Below are 20,509 nucleotides of genomic sequence, written 5' to 3'. Positions count from 1 at the left end.
ATCTCCCTGCTCTTTTTAGATAATACACATAGCATGTACCAGATGTGAAAATAAAATGAGATGTTTTAGGAGGCAAGGGCATGTGACATTTTGATTGGATTTTAATCACTGTAAGTAGACATGCAATGAAATAAGGATATTTATTAGTCACTTGAGTGTAAGCAACAACCTTTTTCTTTCCTTCCCTAACAGGCCTCATTTACAACTAAAGCATATTTCTAGATATTGCTCAGCAGAAACTTAACTGCATTTTGGAATATTTTTATTGTGGAATTGCTTACCCTTTTTAACTCTAATTAATTTTAATTTAATTTTAATACCCTTTTTAATTAATTTTTAATTAAAAATTTATTTTTTAATTCTGAAACTTTTTTTATTAATGTCCAGTTTGTTCAATCATTCAGTTTGTGCATTCAAACTGTGCAAGTGTAACTATCTTTCTCATTATATGGGTACTGATTATTGCTTTTAATTTAAAATTGATTCTTCCCAGTCTTGACCGGTTTTTTTTCTTCTATTCCTCTTGAAAATCCTATGTTTCCCACCAGTTGCCACCTTTTCTCCTTCCTACATACGCAACATGCAGTTCCTGTCTCTAATTTATCCCCTAACACCTTGCCCTCTAAAAAGCTGTGTGCGAGAAAGCAGGATTTGCATTGGTGTCTGTGGACAAGCCCAGCTGAAGGGGTACAAGCCATGTAGCCAAGTTAGCAGTACCTATATCTTTCTAAAGGTAGGGGCTGTCTTGACCACATTGAGCCCAGGAGGGGCTGTAGGCAGCTCTGACAGCAGACCTGGGCCATGGCAGACACGTGGAGAATGCAGGCAGAAGAGTTGGGGACCGCGCAGATATGCCTACTGCATCAGTGTGTACATGGGCTTTTCTAGCACACTCTGAAGAGTAATGCTTGAGCAAGATGTTCAGAAATAGCCTGCTCTTTTCTTAATTGCACACAATTTCAAATCTATTTTAAAAAAAGTGTAGTAGGAGCCCTAATGTGTGAAAATTTAGTTACCTGACTTTGATTCCTAATTCACATCAGTGTGAGGTTGAGGATCAGTCTTCTAGAGCTCAGCTGCGCATTATGGAGCTATAGAAAACACCCAGGGGGAAATGCTGACCTCACTGCACAAAAAAATCTGCCTTTCTGTTTTCTTTTTTTGGGTTTCTTATATGCTCAGTTCTACTTGATTGTTGTAGTTATTATTTATTGAAAATGTTTGTTCACATTTATGTCAGAGATGTAAAAAGAAAGACTACAACGTGTGCTTAAAGTTCCTAATGCGCCAGCTAATAAGATTACATGGGCAGATTATAAAAAACCCAGCAGAACTGATTATTGGGATATTGATTTGCTCAGCTTTTGTTTGGCTGGAAACCAGCTTCTAAAATTTGAAATAATTTGAAACACATTTAAAATTAAACGATGATTAAGTAAGCAGTTAACAAAAGTGTTCAAGTGCCCAACTGGGAGGAGAGCAGGGGCGTTATCAAAGCAGCTGTTGCTCCAGTTTGTTCGTCAGCACCATAAAAATGACATCCTGCAAACACTGAATGCAGTTTGGTTTAAGGGTGTGAATGATTTTTTTTTTTTTTTTTTTTGCTTTAGTGAGACTCTGCATGTGGCTGGAGCAAAGCAAATGATCTTTTGAGGCAGTGGCGTATGGTTTTAAGTTTTCAGATTGATCAAAGGTGAAGCCTGTAATAATTATGTTGTTTTCACCAGACATAGACGGAGACAGAGGTACAGTGGAAAAAAACCAAACCACCACAAACCTCTTCTGTTAGCAGGATTGAAGGGTGTGGTGCCCGATCTAAACACTGCTCTGCAGTGTGGAGGCTTGACTTACATTGGAGTTAGTTGACAAGACTGGTAAAAGTGTGGAAAAAATTCAGTTTTTAAAAGTGAGCGCACTGTAAACAATGTCAATAATGTAAATAAGAAATCCCATCCTGTCTGCCTAGGGCAGTCTTAATTCACCTCCATGTCACTGCTAGCATATTTATTTATGGCCTTTGCAGAGGAAATACTTTCCAATGGATGTGCCGAAACAGAAAATGTGCTGTCAGCATCTTTGCTTTTCCAGCCTCAGTAGTGACTAATTTATTTTTCTTCCCATTAGACTTTTTTATTTCATTTCAAATATTGCATAAACACCTTTAATTATAGTAATTTTGTGCCATGAATGGTAGTAAAGTCTTACTATAAAGCTCCTACGTTCTTTTATCATTCATTAAATTAAAGCCAGTTAAAATATGCAGCTTTGTGATTTTCACCTTCACATAAGTTAGTACTTGTATCTCTGTTGGTGCACATGATTTAGAGGACTAAGCACCAACATTTGGGCATGTGGGATTTTGGAGGGTGTGTGCCTGCACAAAATACAAATCGAAATTGCACTTTGCAAGTAGGGCAGCTTACCTTTTACCCTTTTGCCTAACAGCTTCAAAGGCATTGCTTGAAAATTAAATTTATATTGACAAGTGAAAATGACCAGTAATAAGAGACTCTTAACAATATCTTCCCAACTAGCTTTTAGAAGCTGTCATCAATTAATTAGTTAGTTGACCTGGATGCTTTCTTATAAGGATTTAGCAGAAAGGATTATAGTGGAAAGTCAGCATAATTGAGAAAATCAGAATTAAAAGTAAGGGAGTCGTACTTTTTTTCTTAGTTATGAAAAAGCATGTTTAACCTTTTGTATTTCAAGTGCATTCTTTATTCCCAGAGGTAAGCATGTACACTTAACTTGATCATACCTTAGCCCTCTCAGAAAATTTTTAGTTGACCTTTAATCCTCTGGAAACCCAATAAAATAAATATTTTTTTCATGTTCTCTGTAATTCTTTAAGTTAAAGAATAGTTGGGGAGGAGGGGACATGTTAAAATGTAAGATTTCTTCTTAGTGGTTATTTGAAACAGGACAATATGACTCTTCAATGAAATCGACAGTTTGAATCCAGATGGTATTCTTGCCAGGCTTGTATCTAGAGTTACTTTTTCCCTGGGGTGCTCATCAGTGCAGAAAACAATAGTATGCTCTATCTGAACACAGGGTGAGGGGGGAAAGAGAGCGAGGCCCATGTGTTCAGAAAGTTGTCTTTCTCCAGTATGTTTCTTCCACTTGAACATGCTGAAACCGGTTGGTTCCCCCCCAGAGTGAAACCCCCCTCCCTCAGCTTAAAAAAATAGTGGTTTTAACCATTGGGCTTTGCTTCATACACAAGATCAATAAATATTTGTTCAGCAGAGTGAACACTTTATTTCTGTCAATGTCCATCTTACATTTGAAGTACAGGGACTTGTAATCTTCTATGCCACTCATAGGTCATGGTCTGACTTGGCTGGGCACAACATGAAGGTGGGAAAAGTTCCTCCACAGTAGTTAGATCCCAGATCCAGAGAGGCTGTTAATCTTTATAGTCCTATAAGCCTGATTAGTCCCAGAGCCCTAACAGGCCATAACCCTTTGAGTTGTCCTTAGCCTACAAGCCTGGGGGGATTGCTGCACCCAGATGTTATACTCTCTGCTAGAAGCATCCGGAAGCCATGAAATAAGCAGGTTTGGCTCTAGCTGATGTCCTCAAGCCATCAAAGTGTCGTGAAGCACAGACATCTCACCTCAGCCAAATTTGTGACAATTGCCTACATTTCCTGTGTAAATTACTGGAAAAAAGGATGAATTTTAGGAAACAACTCATCTGACTGTTTTTAAATGTCTATTGTAGAGTAAAAAAAAAAATTTAAGTACCTCTTTTTCTCTACTGATTATAAAGAGAGCCAGGACAACTAGTTCATTATATTCTTCCGTATTTGATAAAATCAGTCTCAGTCCTGATCTGCAGGTGATAACAGTGTGTTAGAACTGGTTTATAAATCTATGTCCTTGATTTAGAAGATCAGGAGCTAATCTCATAGAAAATATAAGGATCTTCAGGTTAAGCACTGCAATTCCTTGTTTTCTTGGTGGATTCGTGACCTTCGAACCAGCGTGTAGGTTCCTTATGTGGGAAAGCTGCGTGCCTCAGGAGGCCGGGGACTTAGCATAGGACATGCACAGCACAGGCTGTGTCTGAAATTCTTTCCTTCTTCAGAGCACAAGTGCCTGATGCAGGCTTGTGAGGAGATGCCTTCATCCAGACTGGAGGAACGTAGGCACGTAAAAATTTCTTTCAAATAACTTGCTAAGGATGACTCTTCGGATTTGGTCGTGGAACCTATTTTTTTTCTGTCAGCGTTAAAGCACTTACTCAGAAAGTGCATTTGTTACCCTCCTCAGCTGAAGAAACCTTAACCCACATTTTCCTCTTTCTTGGAGAAAAGAGCAGACTGTAGGATGATTTGGGTGGGCACTCTTACACCTTCAGCTGTCATGGGCAGGGGTTTCTCAAGGCCGAAGGAGTGAAGCCTGCATGGCACTACGGGTTAGTGATCAAGGCATCCCTGGCTTGACTCACTAGAAGTTTTATGTATTTTGGAGTAGATAACAATTCAGTTAGACTCCAGATGAACAGTAGGAAGAAAAGGGTGGAGGAAGTGAGGGAAAAAGGTTTATTTGCAGATTGTCTTTAAAGTCATGTGGTGGTACAGTATCCACGCCACATGCTTGGCCCTCCCAGGGCATATGCTGTTCCCATCAGGAAACATCTGGGCTAATAAAAGCTGTGCAGTATCACCAAGCCAGGACTCAGTTATGCAGAGGCTGTGTCCATGACCAAATTATGGACAGTGATGTTAGTCACTGACTTTGCAGGGAGCAATTTAGCCCTCATCGGCTAACTTTGTGATGGGTCTGGTATGTCTGTGTGTAAGCGTGAATCTGTCTTTATATATATGGCATTGTTATAACACAACCAGTGCTGAATGTTGTGACAGAACACTATCAGCATAGCTTGAATAACTGGCAGAATATTAGTCAAAAAAATAGTTCTAACATAGTTTTTAAAGCAAGCCTCATTTTTTTTCCCTAAACAAAATCAGGAGATATTGCTTCGTTATTTACAGAATAAATAAATGTGGCGCAACTGTCTTCTGACTCTTGTGGCTTGCATACGTGAAAAATGGTTGGAGCTGGAGCAGGGGGAGTTGTAGCCTGTTATTTTTAGGAGTGCCTTGTGTTGCGCTTCATTCTTTTTCCAGGGCTGTTCCTGGCTAACTTTCCCATGAGTTTTTAACCTCTTGCTCTTGTTCTCTTATGTAACAGGAAACAGGCTGACAGGAACAAATAAAACACAGCGTATCTGATAGTCACACTCAGAGGAGCCGTTGATTTAGTTAGCCCTGCCTTCATTCCTCCAAAGTAGATACATTTGGAGATTTGGATGTGCCTCAGCTCCTCTCCAGTTGTCTCCCAGGAAGCAGAGACTTGTTTGTGTTCAGCAAGTGGCACCGAAGTACTGCAAATATGAGAAAACTGAAGTGTTTCTTTTAAGGTTTAAATTTGTGGCGGTGTCATGTCCTGGGACTGTGGATTTAAGTATCTGTTTGCTCTTTCTCCCACCCTTAAGGCAGGGGTTTTGTGCAAGCTTCAGGGAAGAGATGACATCGGACGGATTGAGCTGGTCCAGAAGCTGGCGAGAGAAAACTGCCAGTTTTTGCAGGCGGACAGAAAACCACCGGAGAAGGCAGAGCAAGTAAAGACATTTCTTGTTTGGGTTTTTTGTTTCTTTCTGGTAGGGGAGGGAGATTTAGGTCACAAAACTGAAATAGCAAAGCTGATGGTCAGAATCCAGGGCACACATTAGTCATGGAGCTGTAGCTGCTCTCCTCTGGCATTTACGTTTCTCTGAAGTGCGTTCAGTTCAATAGTTGTCAACACACTTAAGTTATTATGTTGTCATTAGCTGTCAGTTACTGTACTAATATCTTACAACCATGGGAAGTAGCAGATGATTTCAGGATGCTTTCTACCAAATTGTTGTTAGTGATTATGAATTATTTGGTTTTTAGGGTGTATTTAAATAATGTATAAGGTATATAAGTGCTTCATGGACTTAGTTTCAATTGTCTTAAAATTACTTTGCTGCTGGTATATTTGGATGCAAGTATTGGCTGGAGCTTTTCAGAGTGAATTAAAAAGAATGGTCTGGGTACAGAATTCAGCAGTTTCTTTTAAAAATTTGTGTTTTCAACCAAAGGTTACACTGAAGAAAGCATTATGTTTAATGCTTCTGAAAGCACTTACTCAGTTGTTAATAACTGAATTGAAAATGCACTAAAACTTGACTGCTCTGCTTATAGCACAATATATCCTAATTTTGTTCTCCTGGTAAAGATTTCTATTCTGATTGCATATTCATCTAAAGGTGCCCAGGATAATAACTGCAAGAAACAAGAAAAATCCCACCTAGTCCTCATGTGTCTTCTTATAATGTATATGTAATTTATTCCATTTTCTGCTCACTGGACAGTAGAAAAAAGGCATGTGCTTTAGAAAAGAAATACTTTTCAGCTCATCAGCAAGCTCATTCCTACTGAAGTAAGGCTGCACAAAAGAAAAGAGAAAGATGAAATCTTATTTCAGAGCTTCATGCTGTTCTGTTCAGCAGCATATAAAGTCTAGTCTGGTGTGGTTAAATATGTAATTGTATCAGTAGGTGTGCACGAGGGAGGAGGATAATTAGCCAGGCTCAGATCCCTGAGATTGAATTGTTCCTCTGCTGATCCGCTAGCCATGGACATCTGGCAGGATTTCCATATATCTTTAAACTGTATCAACAAAGCACAATTAAAAGTTTAGGTGCTTAAGTAAAGAAGATTTTAAGCCAGGGAAGGTTTGTAATTGTGTTTCAGGATTTGGAAGACAGATTACAGATGCTGTGGGCGTAGGGGAGAGGGGAATGTCAGGACTGATGCTCCAAAAATTCAGTGGATATTTTTGCTGCTTAATCTGGTCATTGCAAAGGGTGATGTGGTGTCAGCTGCAGCTCTGTAGCTGCGCAGATTACAGTACAGTTCCAAAAATGGAAAGGAAAACTGCTCAGCTTTTCTTCTCCTTTGAAAAGTATGGTACTTAGCAATTGCTGCCTTTTAGGAGATGAGTGACTTCAGTGTAGCAGGAGCTAGAGCAAACTGCTCATACCCATACTGAGTGGTACAATGCAGCAGTTACTGCTCTTGGGCATGGATATGCCTTTAGACCTAGGAGGTGGCAGGAAAGAGGCATGTCGCCTGAGAGACTGCAGAAGCACAGGTTATTCCTCATGTGCCCTTTATATCTGGGCAGGGTGTGTCTTACAGCTAGTGCTGGCAATAACGTTATGGTGTGCTCCCCCCACCTTGTTCTGCACATTGCTGGTTGTTGTAGGGTGGGGGGTGATGTGGCTCTTCCCTACAGTTCAGGCAGCCCATGCCCAGATGTAAGAGAGACCTGCAGTCCTCAGTGCGGGTGTATTTGCTAATCCTCCAACCAGTCTACTGATTTCAGTAGGAATAGTCACCAAGGAGGCATTACTGGACATGGGCAAGGTATGTCGCAGGGTTCTCAGTTTAGCTGACTCAGGTAATTTACTTTCACTGGAAAAAAACACACTTTGCTGTGGTGGGGGCGGTGGGTTGCATACGTTCAGGAAGATGTGAGCTTCCATCCCTTCCTCTCCCTCCCTTGTGGCCCGAGAGCTGCTCTGGCGCATGTGCAGGTGGCAGGATCTGGCTGGCTGGGCAGGGTTCGCTGCTCCGGGCAGCTGTTCCCTCTCTTCTCTGAGGAGAAAAGTAGCAGGCTGGATTGCAGTGAGTAATGCTCAGATGCAGGCTTTCAGACCTTCCCGTCTCATCCTGCTGCTACAGAAGTGATGGCAGATTCATTGGCATCGGCTTACTGCCCAGTCCCTTGTGCTCACTGTAAATGTTAGAGGAACAACGTGTTCAGGGTGTGGTGTCCTTACAAAATGATAAGTAGCGTGTCCATCTTTTGGTTTTTTTTTAGTTTTAAAAGCATAGCTTACTCTTACATGACTTTCTTAGAAACACAGGGTAATGGGCACTTGATGTAGCCAGTAAAATGGAGCAGCTCTGCGTGTTCTCCACAGGAACCTCATTTCTCAGCAAGTATCCCTGTGCTAAAGCTTTCACCAGCTTTCCCTCCTGGGGAGCTCAAACTGCGCTTTCACAGATGATCTGCCTTCCTCAAAGGGATGGCCTTCGGTCTGTAAATGAGACGTATGAACACCCTGCCAGGCTCCTCTCTTTGCCTTTCAAGAGCCAGCTATCTGGGCTGGCCTCCTGGCGCCCACATCAAAGCAGAAATGGTGGTGGTTGGCGGGGCTGTGCATTTCAGTCAGCCTGGGTCAGTGTTGCTGTTCAAAGCTGGGGGCTTTGTAGCCCTACTGGAAGTAAAACTGCTCTTCCCAAGATGGCCAAAGTGAATTTTTGCCCAAAGTGGAGTTCTGGTTTGTTTGTCTAAGAATATGCAAAAAGAAAAAGCAACCTGAACACAGGTTAGAATTGTGCATATGCATACTTCTGATCTACGTGTGCTACGTCCCACCCGTGCAAAAATGTCAGGGCAATGGAGTGGTGGCTCCCCTGTTGCTACCTCCCCACTGTGTTTCTAAAGCAGGTCTCTTCACCCTAGAACCTCACTTGGTTTTCCAGCATTAACAGCAAACACAAATGTAGTATGACTGGGTTTTGCCGATTCTTGTACTTTGTTTTGAAGGAAGAGCTCTCAGCTTAAGTGAAGAATTGAGTACCCAATGAACCCAATAGCTTTTTTCTTACACAGCGAGGGAGGTGTGGAGCTGCCTGGGGAAATGACCCTCTCTCTGTCTGTAGCATTTTGAACGTGATGGGGAGCAGTAACGGTGCTCACAGACTTGTAGAGGAAAACAAAACCTAAATTATAGTGATTTTTTTCCCTATTCCCACTTGCTAATGTGTTAGAATAAGGTTCTTAATTAAGGCACTGAACCTACCATATGTGTTAGGTTTCCTAAAACTTCAGTTTTGCTAATGAGTAGAAAGTAAATAGTAGTAAATAAGCTTCTAAATAGGCAGGTAAGATTCTTCTCTGTGCTCTTGCATTCCTACAACGAGATTCAACGTATTGATAAATAAATAAAATGAAATGGTTATCTAAAATGCACTGAAATTATTTTAATATCAAATGTGGGCTAGAGTGAAAACAACTATGCAAGCTTGCAGTTCTAATTTTATCATTACAGGCAAACCACACTCATGAGCCTAGGGAAATGTAAAACTTGGCATTTGTATTTTTGTGTTATTAAAATATTTCCTTCCCTTAAAACAATTGCTTTGACAGACAACAGATTAAAAATCTATATTGAAATATTAAACTATAATATGAGCCTGCTTTTCTGAGAAGTTTGCTTACTGTTAGCATTAATTATAATATAGAAAGCAAGCTCTGCATGTAAAGCCATTTGAAGTAATTTGTCATAACTTTTTTTGCTCAAGCATACTTTTGAGCCATTTGCACTAAATCGTATTTTTTTGGAACTCCATTTAAGCAACTACAGGCTCAATTAAATAATGCCTTTGTAATAGATGCGATACTGTTTGTACAGTATTTCCAGTTATTATTTCAATGAAGCATTGCACTGATTGAGAAAATCACGTCTGTTTATAGCGTCATTGTCTTAGCAAAATCATAAAAGTGCTTTTCACCTTAGCAACGTGAGGAAAATATTCTTTAGATTATGCTACTGTTTTCATAGTCAGATCAACTGAATAAGGTTTCTACAGATTGACACTAATGTTCAAAGGAAATTTAAGATTTTCTGTGTGTTCATTAGAGAACTAAACAGTATGAATTCATTTCTTCAACTATGTAAATTATATTCTAGGCTGGGGCTCTTCCAGTACTTCCATGCATCAGTGGGGAGGGGAATGTTTCCTAAATCCACATCTACAGATTAATGTGTATATTCATTAGAGTTACATACTGTTTAAAAGTATATGAGTGCATACAGCGTGAATGTATTGATTCTGTGACTTAGCCAGTTCAAGATGAAAGATTTATATTGTAGAGGGACAGGTATGTTTTCAGAAGGACAACAGATACTGAAGAACAGTTTTGTTAATTTACTGGGTACTAACTTGTGTGATCAGTGGTCTCATTAAGAAGACAGATGATTTGCTCATTGGAGCAGGTTAGTGGTTGGGCTGAAGCTGTTAAAAGGCTTACAAAAGAAGATTAACGATTTAGAGCCTCAGGTTGTATAGATTACTCACGACTGAGGAATTTCTTGAGGAAATTCCAGCCATGACACGTCAAGGTTATTTTAGGGTGCACGTACCTGTCCAGCTGGGCGCCTGCAAGGAGACAAAAATGAATGTCAGGACATGTCCAGAGCTGCAGTTTTTGTTAACTTGACAAAGCTATGGCCTTGCGCTGATGTACTGTTGAATTGACGGTCAGTAATCAGGCCTCCGATGGAAAAATACTCTTTAAAACGATGACGTCAAATGACATCTGAATGCAGTCAGTGACTAAAATCTGTGTTTTACTTTTTTAAAAAAGTCATCGCTGCTTTTGTTGTATCTGCCCTAGCTGGGACAGACCTAGGTAGCTTTTACTGCTTTTGGCTTTGGGATGCTATTCTGCATCTCTTGCAGAACTGTGGATCAAGTGGACTTAACAACTATAGCACAGTCAAAGTTTTTGCAGAAACTTTCATGGCTTGGATAGCCATGAGATGGTATAGATGTCTGAAGTCATTGAAACAGAATCGATTTAGCACATCAGCACAGGAGTTTGCTATTTCCCTTCCTACCTCTTAGATCTGCCAGTGTTAGCAGAGAGCACTGTACCAGGGTAAGATGATAGTTTGCAATTTCTGCTTAGTCTTCAACTACAAGCCAATGAAAAAAATGAGTCTATCAGTGAGGTTGTCAGTTTATAGCTCTGTGTTGAGTAAGAGTAAATAATGAAGAGGTAGGTACATGCTTGCTGTGGGGGTAACGTGAAGTTCAAGTCTCTGGTCTGAATCAGGAGGAACAAGGACTTGAATCTAGTTCTGTCATGTTCTGAAGAGAGTGTCCTATTCCAGACGGTCAGTCTTTCATCTGCTGGAATGAATGCATAGCCCCAGGTGATCACCTGTTCTTCATAAGCCAACCTCTTTATCTTTTGAGAAGAAAAGACTTCTGCAGGTCCTAGGACTTTTTCAGTGCAGAACAGGCATCTTTTTGAAATGGAAAAAGTTTGTCAGAGATAAGGATCCCCCTGCGCAGATGTAGGACTGCTTTGGCTGCTAGGAAAAGCCTTGTTTGTGTCTCGTGACACTTTTGTTAAAATAATAAGAAAAGTATTTTTATTTACTGTATACTTTTAAGAGTGCTTACTATTCCTTTTGTTGAGTCTATTTAATGTGGCCAGAGTTTTGGAGGAGAATGTCTTCTTGCCAGGAGTGCAAAATAACGGTGAGATTATATGGTCCTCCTTCCTGTAAGAATAAAGCACTTGAGAGGAGTCATGCTTATGCTCACATGTTGTGAGCGCAATATAGGAACATGTTGAGTGGGAAGCTCACTCTTTTCCTTTGAGTTGTTATATATTCCCATAATACTTTCTTTCCTCCAGATGCTTGGCCTAGTGTTAAAAGAAAAGAAAGCCTAATTTGCTCCTCTTTGATTTATTCTGTAACATTAAACTACTTTGTATAGAAGGAAATTCCACGGGCACATTTTGCATGCTGGGCTTTCTTTGGTGTGGAACAGTGACTCATTCTTGTGTGGGACAATACCGTAGCTACTGGGCTGAAAGGGGTAAAAAGGGCACGTGGCACTTAGCAGGCTAAAACCTGGGAGCCAGAACATTGAATTTTTTTTTTTGACTCTGTCAGTTATTTAACATGTAACCTCCTTCAAATCACGTTACTTCTCTGCACCTTTGTTTACCCAGATATAAAATGGGGTCTTAAACATGTAGGACCTTGAAGGGGTGCTATAAAACCTGCAGTCGTTAATGAATGTTGATTAATTGCTTTGGGATCCTTGAGAGGTGGTTTGGAGATCCCAGCAAGCTGGAAGTGGGTTGGACTTTGAACTGCTGAGGGCGAGGGGGGCATATTTTTAAAAAACACGAGCAGACTTGTGGCAAGGCCAAGCAGCTGCAGTCACTTTGCAGTCTTTGGGTCCTCGGCCATCGCTTCCACAGCGGTGTCGTTGGCAGCATCCCTGCCCCAACTGCTTGTCCCCGTCCCTGGGGTGCCCCATGTTGTGCTGCTCTGTGAAGACACACAGGGAAAAATCCAGCTGAAAAAGGAAATAAATACACCTTTCTTGTGGGGTTATTTTCCAGCTGGATCAGTTTCCCTCATGGTATAGGGATATATGGGTATGGGGTAGGAACAAGACGTAGTGTCAGGGCTGACCCTTGCTGGCGAAAGCTATTCTGCTGATGACAGTGAAACACAGCCTTCCTCCTTTATTCCCCAAAGCCTTGTGACTTACCAAATCCAGAAACTGCGCGGGATCAAATTAAATGTTCTTGTGTTTTTTTGGTTGGTATAATTTTGATCTAGATCCTGTGCTTCACCATGTGGCTTCATGAAGGCTTACATACACAAAGAAGGGGGTGAATGATGAGTGGGGGTCAGCATCCAGGAGCAGGGAGAGGACAGGATGCTCTTTTTTTGTGGACAGTGGAACTACACAGTTCCTGGTAGCACCAACACTGAAAACATTGTTCCTTGGTTCTGCCTTCTGCCCCATTTATCAATGTGAAAAAGCAGAGAAACCCTCCAAAAGCTTTCATCAGCAGGTTGTCACTGCCCTCTACTTCTGTGTTTCTCTGCAGATTTTGAACCACTTACCTGTTTATGTTTCTAGACTGTCCAAAGGCTTACATAAAATAAATCTATCGCTTTCTCCCTTTAGAGAAGTAGAAATTACCAGTTTATGAATTCCAAGCACCTGCTCTAATGTTTTCTAGCTTTAAATTTACACCTCTGTCCCTCTCTTTGTACGATCAATACATTTTATGACATTCTGAACTTTCTTTTCTCCATTTTTCTGGTTTATGACATTGATAAACTCCCAGTTATGCTGATAATACAGTGCCTGTATCCTGCCATCTACTTCTGTGCAGTTACTTCTGTGCTTGTGCTGATAACTCTGAATACCAGAAGTGCCTGGATCTCTCTGTCAAGTTAGGGACTTTGTTATCTAAATTCATGAAGATTAAAAAGAAAAGTTGATAATGCTTTGAATATGCACCATGCAAACTTAAGTCAGAAATTCCAAGCAGTTTCTGAAATACAGGAGAAGTAATTTTGTCCTTCACCTTTTGTGGTGCAGATCTTTTAAGTCATTCATTGTTTTACTAGATTTTTCTCCTGGAATTGAAACCAATCAAGGACATCTGGCTTTGGCTCATAATGTGGGCCTGGCTAAGAGGACATAGCCTAGATAACTGGAAAACTTTGTTGATAAGCCAGAAGCCGATGGCTGTCCACCACATCATCCTCTTTGGAAGTTGTCTGAGATTTGGTAGCCTGTTCAGAGATCAGAGTCATGTAAAAAGGATTCAGTGCTTCAGGTCTCCCTTTTTTTTTCTTATTTTTTTCTCCTATGCTCCCGAGTAAGTTCAGGAAGAATCTTCAGTTTCATTGAAGTGGAGATTTGAGCCATTAATGCATAAGATACATGGCTGGTGTCATTAAACAGGGGAATGTGTTTCTACATGTCAAGCTTTGCTCCTGTTTGCACCGGAGCAAATTCTGTAGTAAGATCTGCACTCTATGCTAAGGTCAGTGTGCTTCCAGTGGCAGGATGCTCTGGAGTCAGTGAGGATGCCTTTGATTTCAGGTGCTGCTGTGCTGGCACTACAACCCTCCCCAACTGCCAGAGCAACCTAGCTTTCTTCAGAGATCTGACAGCCTGTATCAGGACCTCACTGGAATAAATGCCACCAGCATTCGTTGTCATTTGTTCTGCAGGCAGACTCTGGAGACCACCTGGAGCATCATGGTGTGAAGACTCAGCCTTTCCCTTACATTCAGCTGCCTGCCCTGTACCAGAGTCAGTCTATCTGCACTGAGGGCTTTTTGGAAAACGGGCAGCTGTGAAGTGTCTATCTCTGCCTACATTACTGAAGTCACCTCCACAGCAAGAAAGGAAGAACAAATTGACTTTGTATTTTTTTGCAGGCTTCTTTTTTTTCCATGATTTATTTTAATCATGAGACATCCCTTAAATCTCCAAATGTCCTTTTGCTATGGCCATTCTGTTGCTCACCCTGCCTGCATTTTAAAGCTTAATTCAGCTCCTGCTGATGTTAATAGGTATTTTTTGGTGAAAGCAGGGTATAGCCCTTAGGGTCCAATGTTTCTGTTGCACCGTAGCCTTGAAGGTGGTGGCACTTTGCAAGATGTGCTTGACACATGGTCACCTGTGGAGAATGCTGATTTGGTAGCAGTTAATACACCACTTGCATTCATTTTTCCTGGTTGTATGTGGCAGCTCAAAGAGCAAAGGAATGAAAGCCCAGGCGATTAGTGGTATTCTTGCTGACTGTCTTCCTCTAAATCAAAGCAGGTATTCCCCTCTCCTTCCTCGATTAGTGTTCCTACCGCTGTGTGCAGCACCTACTATATTCTAATTCACAGCACGTGAAAATGAGGTCTCAAGTGCATATGCATGGATTTCATTTTAACTACCCAGTGAAAAGTTTTAATTAGATGTTTCATGTGGAAACATGAAACAGGGTTTGAAATTAGCAATGACCTTGCGGCTTTCCTTGAATATATTTTGTGGTACCATGTGGCAGGCAGTTCCCAGCTTTTTTTGTCAGTGGCTGGAACGTGCACATCTGAGCTGGGAGCGCCAGCAGTTGCTCATTGCAGGAAAAAGTACTTTAGCCTCATTTGGTGACTGGGAATATAATAGAATGACCTAACTCAGGAAGATCATGAATAGCAGCTGGTATTTCCTGTAACAGCTTGCTGGAGATCAAACCTTAGATGGATTTCCAAACTCTGAACTAGGGTAAGCCCTGAATAGGGGGTGATGCTGAACTACACAGCCTTGTTTGATCAAAGGAAAGGCACGTAGCTCACATCCCTTGTTGGTTGTGCTGTGCATCAGCTCTGTCCCCTGCCAGCCTGGCTGACACTGCTGTCTTACCTGGAGTGGCTGGACTCAGAGCACCATTCCTTAATTCATCTCCATTTTCTCTGGGAGGTGAGGGGAGTAGACCTGTGCATGCTCTATCAGGAGCAGTGTTTCTACTTAGCCCAGTGCTGAGAGGAACAAAGGAGAACCTGCACTTTTGGTGGAGTAGGAGACAAGCACAGAATGTGAATATGCATCATGTTTTTGCTTTGCAATACCACAGTCTCATCCCTTTTTAGAGGCATCGATATTTATCACATGAATACAGTATCAGCGTAGGCCTTTTTGCCAGATACTTTCGGCGTTGCAAGCAGGGGATTATTCACCACAGGAACCTTTAAAACTTATATGTGGATACAACTACAGCAGTTACATTGATTTAGTGTTTGCAAAATACGCTGTTTGGCCATATTTAGCAGGTTAATAGAAAGAATTGATGTGGTCAGGGTCAGGGGAGAAGACAATAATCAGAGCTGGCTGGAGAGAAGAGGCCAGAATTTCAGTTGTCACAGGCAAAGCCTGGTTGTTCAAGTTAAAAACCAGACACATTCAGGCCTGGATTTCCTTGTGTAGATGGTACATGGCTGGAAAGTGTGCCGACACTCAGTGTTGTCTCCTCATGCGTGAAACCTGAATCTTTTCAGTGGCATCAACACATTGATTCAGTCTGTCTAGATAATCTGTCAGTCTGTACAAAGTACCTATAGCGAGCTCATCATTGGGCTATATTGATTTCTTTTTGGTTTCCTAGATTTTATGAACTTGTGTAAAAGAAGCACATGGCTTCTAAACAAAACTCCCTTTGCAGTGAGTTCTTTACTCCTCTTCCCCACAGGGGCAGAAGCAGTAAATTAAGCCTGAGCCTGCCTGCTTTATCATTGCCATTGCATGTTTTTCCAGAGTATTTTGAGCAGTGCCCAGTGCCCCACTGGGAACCATCAAATCCTGCACATTGCAGGTGATGGCATCCTGCATCTGGGGCCTTTCTCAGGATTTCACCAAGGATATGGCAGAATCCTCCTCCGAGAAACTTGGGGTGCTGGTGGTCCCCCAGTTCTCATTCTGTGGAGATACGTGCCTTTGTGCTTGTGCTGTATGGTTTTATTTACTCATTCATTAAACAGACTGCAAACCATGCTAAAAGCGAAGCTGATTGCTTACAAGGGCTACTTATGGAACCTTTTTTCACAGTGTAAAAATAACCAGTCATTTATGCACAGTCTCAGTTGGTAACATAAAGAAGCTGCTTTCTCCTGGTGACCCATCTGTTCTGACACTCCTCTCCTCCTCCTCTCTTCAGATTGCATCAGGTTTTCATCTAGCAGTTTCCTTTCAATATCCTTTTCAGTTCTTCAGACCAAAACCTGAATTCCAGGCATCCCATCTAAGACCTGTACAAACTTCTGTGCCCCTACCTCGGGGATGTCAGGGCTGTGAATGTCACCTTTCCCCTGCTTTTCATGCAGTGCCTGCTGATGGAAAAAGTGATGGACACAGGCTGTCTCTTCACTGGGTTATCTTGCACGTAACTCTTTGTAGGTACCATAGCTGCCTCCCTGTAGAGGAAGGGTGGGTGGTGGAGTTCAGGTGTCAGACGGGGCCTTGGGAGCTCCTTGTCCTGTGCGGGCTTCCTCTGAGACCTTGGGCTAATGACTGAACAACTCTGTGTCCCAGATCCTCATTTGTATGTGGAAGTGCTGCCTCCCTGGTTTGAGGAGCATTGCGAACTTAGGCTTTCAGGGTGCTCTCCCACACGGATGTGGTGTTTGAGTGGTTAGGGTATACTGGCTAGCTGAAGGGTGCTATCAATAGGTTAAAGCAGCTTCCCTTTTAAAGTCTGAACGGATTGCTTCAGGTAACAGATTTTTAATGTGGAACCCCCAAATCAGGTACTTTAATGTTTGGTTGATTTTTGGTTTTGTTTGGGTTTAATTTCATTTTAGACATTTCCTTGTACCAACGCAGGAACTAAAGAAACAGGTTCCAATTTTACAACAGAGCTGTGGGTATCTGTGCTAATTTTTGTGGGATCTGCAGCCATCCGTAGAACGGAGTTACTCTGTTCTTGCACTGGGTGGCCGTATGCTCCCTGTAATTCGTCTGTTCTCGCTCTCCCACCCTCAGCTGTCACAGACACACATATATACATACAGATATGACTGTCTCTTCCCTAGTGCAAAACTTACTTTTGTACTAAGTAGGGAAAAAGGCTACAATTCCACTACACCATTTTCCTTTTCAGCTGCTGTAGCAATGCAGTTAAATTGTGTTTAATATTTACTAATTAATCAATTGACACGCGCTGTTTTCATTGCAGTGACATGTAAATAGTAATTATTTGCATTAGACAAAAGCTATACAATAAATACTGCATATAACTGTTGTTTTAAAATGCTATCAGTTTTTAATTTGTGTGATGTTCAGTATGTATTAAGGATCCTCTAAGAATAGAAACAGTGAAAAAAAATTAGCAATGTACTGATTTAATTATGGTAGAAATTCATGTCTTACCTGCTGTAAGAAGAAATAAAGGTTTAGCATTCCAGCAGAAATGTCAACAAGCTGTAAAAGTTGCTTGACCATTATAATGTGAAAATTAACTATAAAATCATAAGAATTTGCAATTTTCCTTGTAATTCATTAATGCTGCGGTTTCCAGTATCCCAGTGCTCTCGTGAATGGAAAAGGTCTGCATCAAATGGTCGGGCGCCCAGCCTACTTAAAAAAAATCCGATTGATTAAGATCTAATAATACTTCCCATTCTGGGGATTCTTCATTTGGGCAATTTTGCTAATGCAGCATGACATGTAATATCAATATGCCCATATAAGTTTTGCTTTTATAACAAATAATTTGTTCCAATCCTTTTCACTTTTTCCCCCTCTGATTTGCTGTGCACACGTTAAGTGCTTGCTACAGCAAAACTTGTTCGCTTTCCTACCTTAGACAATATATTTAATGAACTTTATCAGCATTGCATTGTTAAGGGCAAGGATCTAGGAGGTAGCTCTAAATAGACTAGGGCTTTTAAGAAAATTAAAACCCCAAAGAGTTGCTTCATCATGGGAAATCACTGCCAAACGTCGTGTGAGCTCTTGCTTTCCTGGCACACACAATGTAGAGAAACATTTTCATTTTTAGCATCTTAACATTCAGCTTTTTTACTTCTATGACTTTACCACTTTTTAGTGTATGAATATTTTCCATTAAAATGTATTGTTATGAATTTGCTTATATTGAAGTAACGATTGAGATAATATAGAGATATACATAATTAGAGGCTTATATCATGCTGTACAGAAACATCTTAATCAGATCAAATAAAAAACTGCATTTTATTTTCAGCATAGTCTAATTTTTAATAAGCTAAAGCTTAAATCTGATGAATTGGCAATGATTTTGTGATTTGATATTCAGAAAGAATGCATCCTGAATACCAAATGAATGAAAGTTACTGAGGACTATCATTGCTGCGTTTTTTATTTTGACCTTGAAAACTGGGTTAGTTTAGTATTTTCCACATTGCTGACCTTGAAACACAATAATTGGAAAAACAGTGCAGAAGGTTAGCAGTGCTTTTACTTCAGTTATCATGGGGGAACAGTTTGAAGTTTATGGGGGTGGAGGGGAATTGTCTTCAAGATCTCCAGATAGCCTGAAAGTTCTGGTGATGACAGCACTTTAAATTATCATTATCCTAAAAATGTCGTCATGTGCCAGTGAAGCCTCACATAGCTAAAAGGAAAGGTGACTGGGGAATGGGTTTAAGTAATGTCAGGAGGATGGAGATGCCTGAGAAGCTGCTAACCAAACCCTTTGGTTGCTGTGCAAACACATCCTCCTGCATCATGGATATGTGTCCTCACAAAATATCCTCAGGCGCAGCATTGTTTTGGTAGGTCAGGTGAGTAACTATGTGTAAAGATTATACTTCTTATGTCAGTAAATGCTCATGAGCCTAAGGTCTTGTCCCTCTCTTTGCTGGTTGTTAACAGCCAGCCACTGTACCAGTGCTGAATAAGGGTAGATAAAGAAACACGCTTTGCATAGGGAGAGTTTCTTTTGGAATAGATAGAGGTATAAGACAGAAACAACAGGGGTTTTTTGTTTTTACTGAGTGGGTAGTTAACACTGTAAAATGCACATTCATTACTTACACTGGGGAAAAAAAAAATCCTAACAATCTTCAGGAACATTAGACTGTGATCACTTGCATTTTAAGGGAACAGAGGAAAATGTAAGCAACTTCTGCCTAGGATCATCTGAAAATTATAATTCATTTTATGAAAAATCTAATAAAAACCTCATATTTTAGATACCCAGGATTTTAAAGACTTTTTTTCCCCGTCAAATCATTGTGGTCTCTGTGTTTCTGATTGCCGTCTCCTAATCCTTCAATGCCTATGTTGAAATTCGAGGCATCGTAAGGCACAAGTCCTCCTGACCTAGTGCTGTGGTTATGATGATGCATAAAATAAATCATTGCAATTACTGAGGCAGTCTCAAGCACTTAGTAACTCAGGCAATTGCTTCTTGAAACATGACTGAACTGAAGAAAGGATCATTAGTTATTTCCCTGGAGTACTTGGTATTGTAACCCTCTCCACAGGGTTCTATTAGGGACTTAAGACCTGGCCATTTGTTCACACACCTCATTTTATCTTTCCTTTACTCAAACGCTCTGTGACAGCTGATAAATTCCAGAGCATGTCTCTCTTTCACCTACAGCATCTCCTTACCTGTCAAAGTTCAGGTCAAATAGCAAATGACCAACCAGGTGGGAATGAACAGCCCAGCAATGACAAAGTAAACAGGTTTAAGAAGTCATTACCGGAAGGACTTAAGAGATAGGGTGACTTTCTAAGACATATGACATAAAAATAATTTCCTGAGTAAGGAGGAAGTTGGTTAGATGAGATCTCAAGGTTATACACAAATAGAGTATAAAGCTGTAGAAAACTATATAACTTGTATAAAGCTATGAAGGTCAGGAAGGAATCAAAGCCAGAAATGGGGGAAGGGAGGTCAGGATCTGAGATACATGAGATACATCATAGGTGTTGGCAGTGTCTGAGTAGTCTGTACTATGCTGTCTGATGGTAATGGGATGTGGTGTGAGGAGAAGAATGGGATCAGGAGAAGATATATGCCAGTGGACATTTGTATCCTCAAGTGGAGCCCTTGTTGGCTGACGAAACCACTGTGCGTACAGTGTGGTATCAGAAGCTGGCAAGTGACATCATGGTGTGGCTCACTATCTCTCCCTATAGATAACACCACTTCTGGTTGCTCAGGAGGTCAAGAAGGAGGAGATATGTTGAGGGAGGAGAAAGGGAATGATTCAATGGAGATTACTTGGTCATCTGGTGTTGATGCTGCTCCTGGTGGTGAATGAAAAGGATGGAGAAGGGAGCCTCGTGTGGGCGCAATA

At 41.0% G+C, this 20,509-nt stretch overlaps 1 protein-coding gene across 2 annotated transcripts in view; it reads left to right on the top strand.

Annotated features, from left to right (window-relative positions):
• The window catches only part of RAPGEF5 (Rap guanine nucleotide exchange factor 5), a 161,068-nt gene that overhangs the window by 62,270 nt on the left and 78,289 nt on the right, over nt 1-20,509 (top strand). Inside the window, exon 9 of one of the 2 annotated variants that reach the window (XM_075083017.1) lies at nt 5,510-5,635. The exons of the other annotated variant lie outside the window; for it this stretch is intronic. Coding sequence (XP_074939118.1) covers nt 5,510-5,635 — 126 coding nt within the window. The remainder of the gene's footprint in view (nt 1-5,509; nt 5,636-20,509) is intronic. 2 annotated transcript variants of the gene reach the window in all.

The sequence above is a fragment of the Phalacrocorax aristotelis genome, chromosome 2 (assembly GCF_949628215.1).
Source record: "Phalacrocorax aristotelis chromosome 2, bGulAri2.1, whole genome shotgun sequence".
Taxonomy (NCBI): domain Eukaryota; kingdom Metazoa; phylum Chordata; class Aves; order Suliformes; family Phalacrocoracidae; genus Phalacrocorax; species Phalacrocorax aristotelis.
The sequence above is the reverse complement of the archived record's forward strand: the minus strand, read 5'-3'. Positions and strand labels throughout refer to the sequence as shown.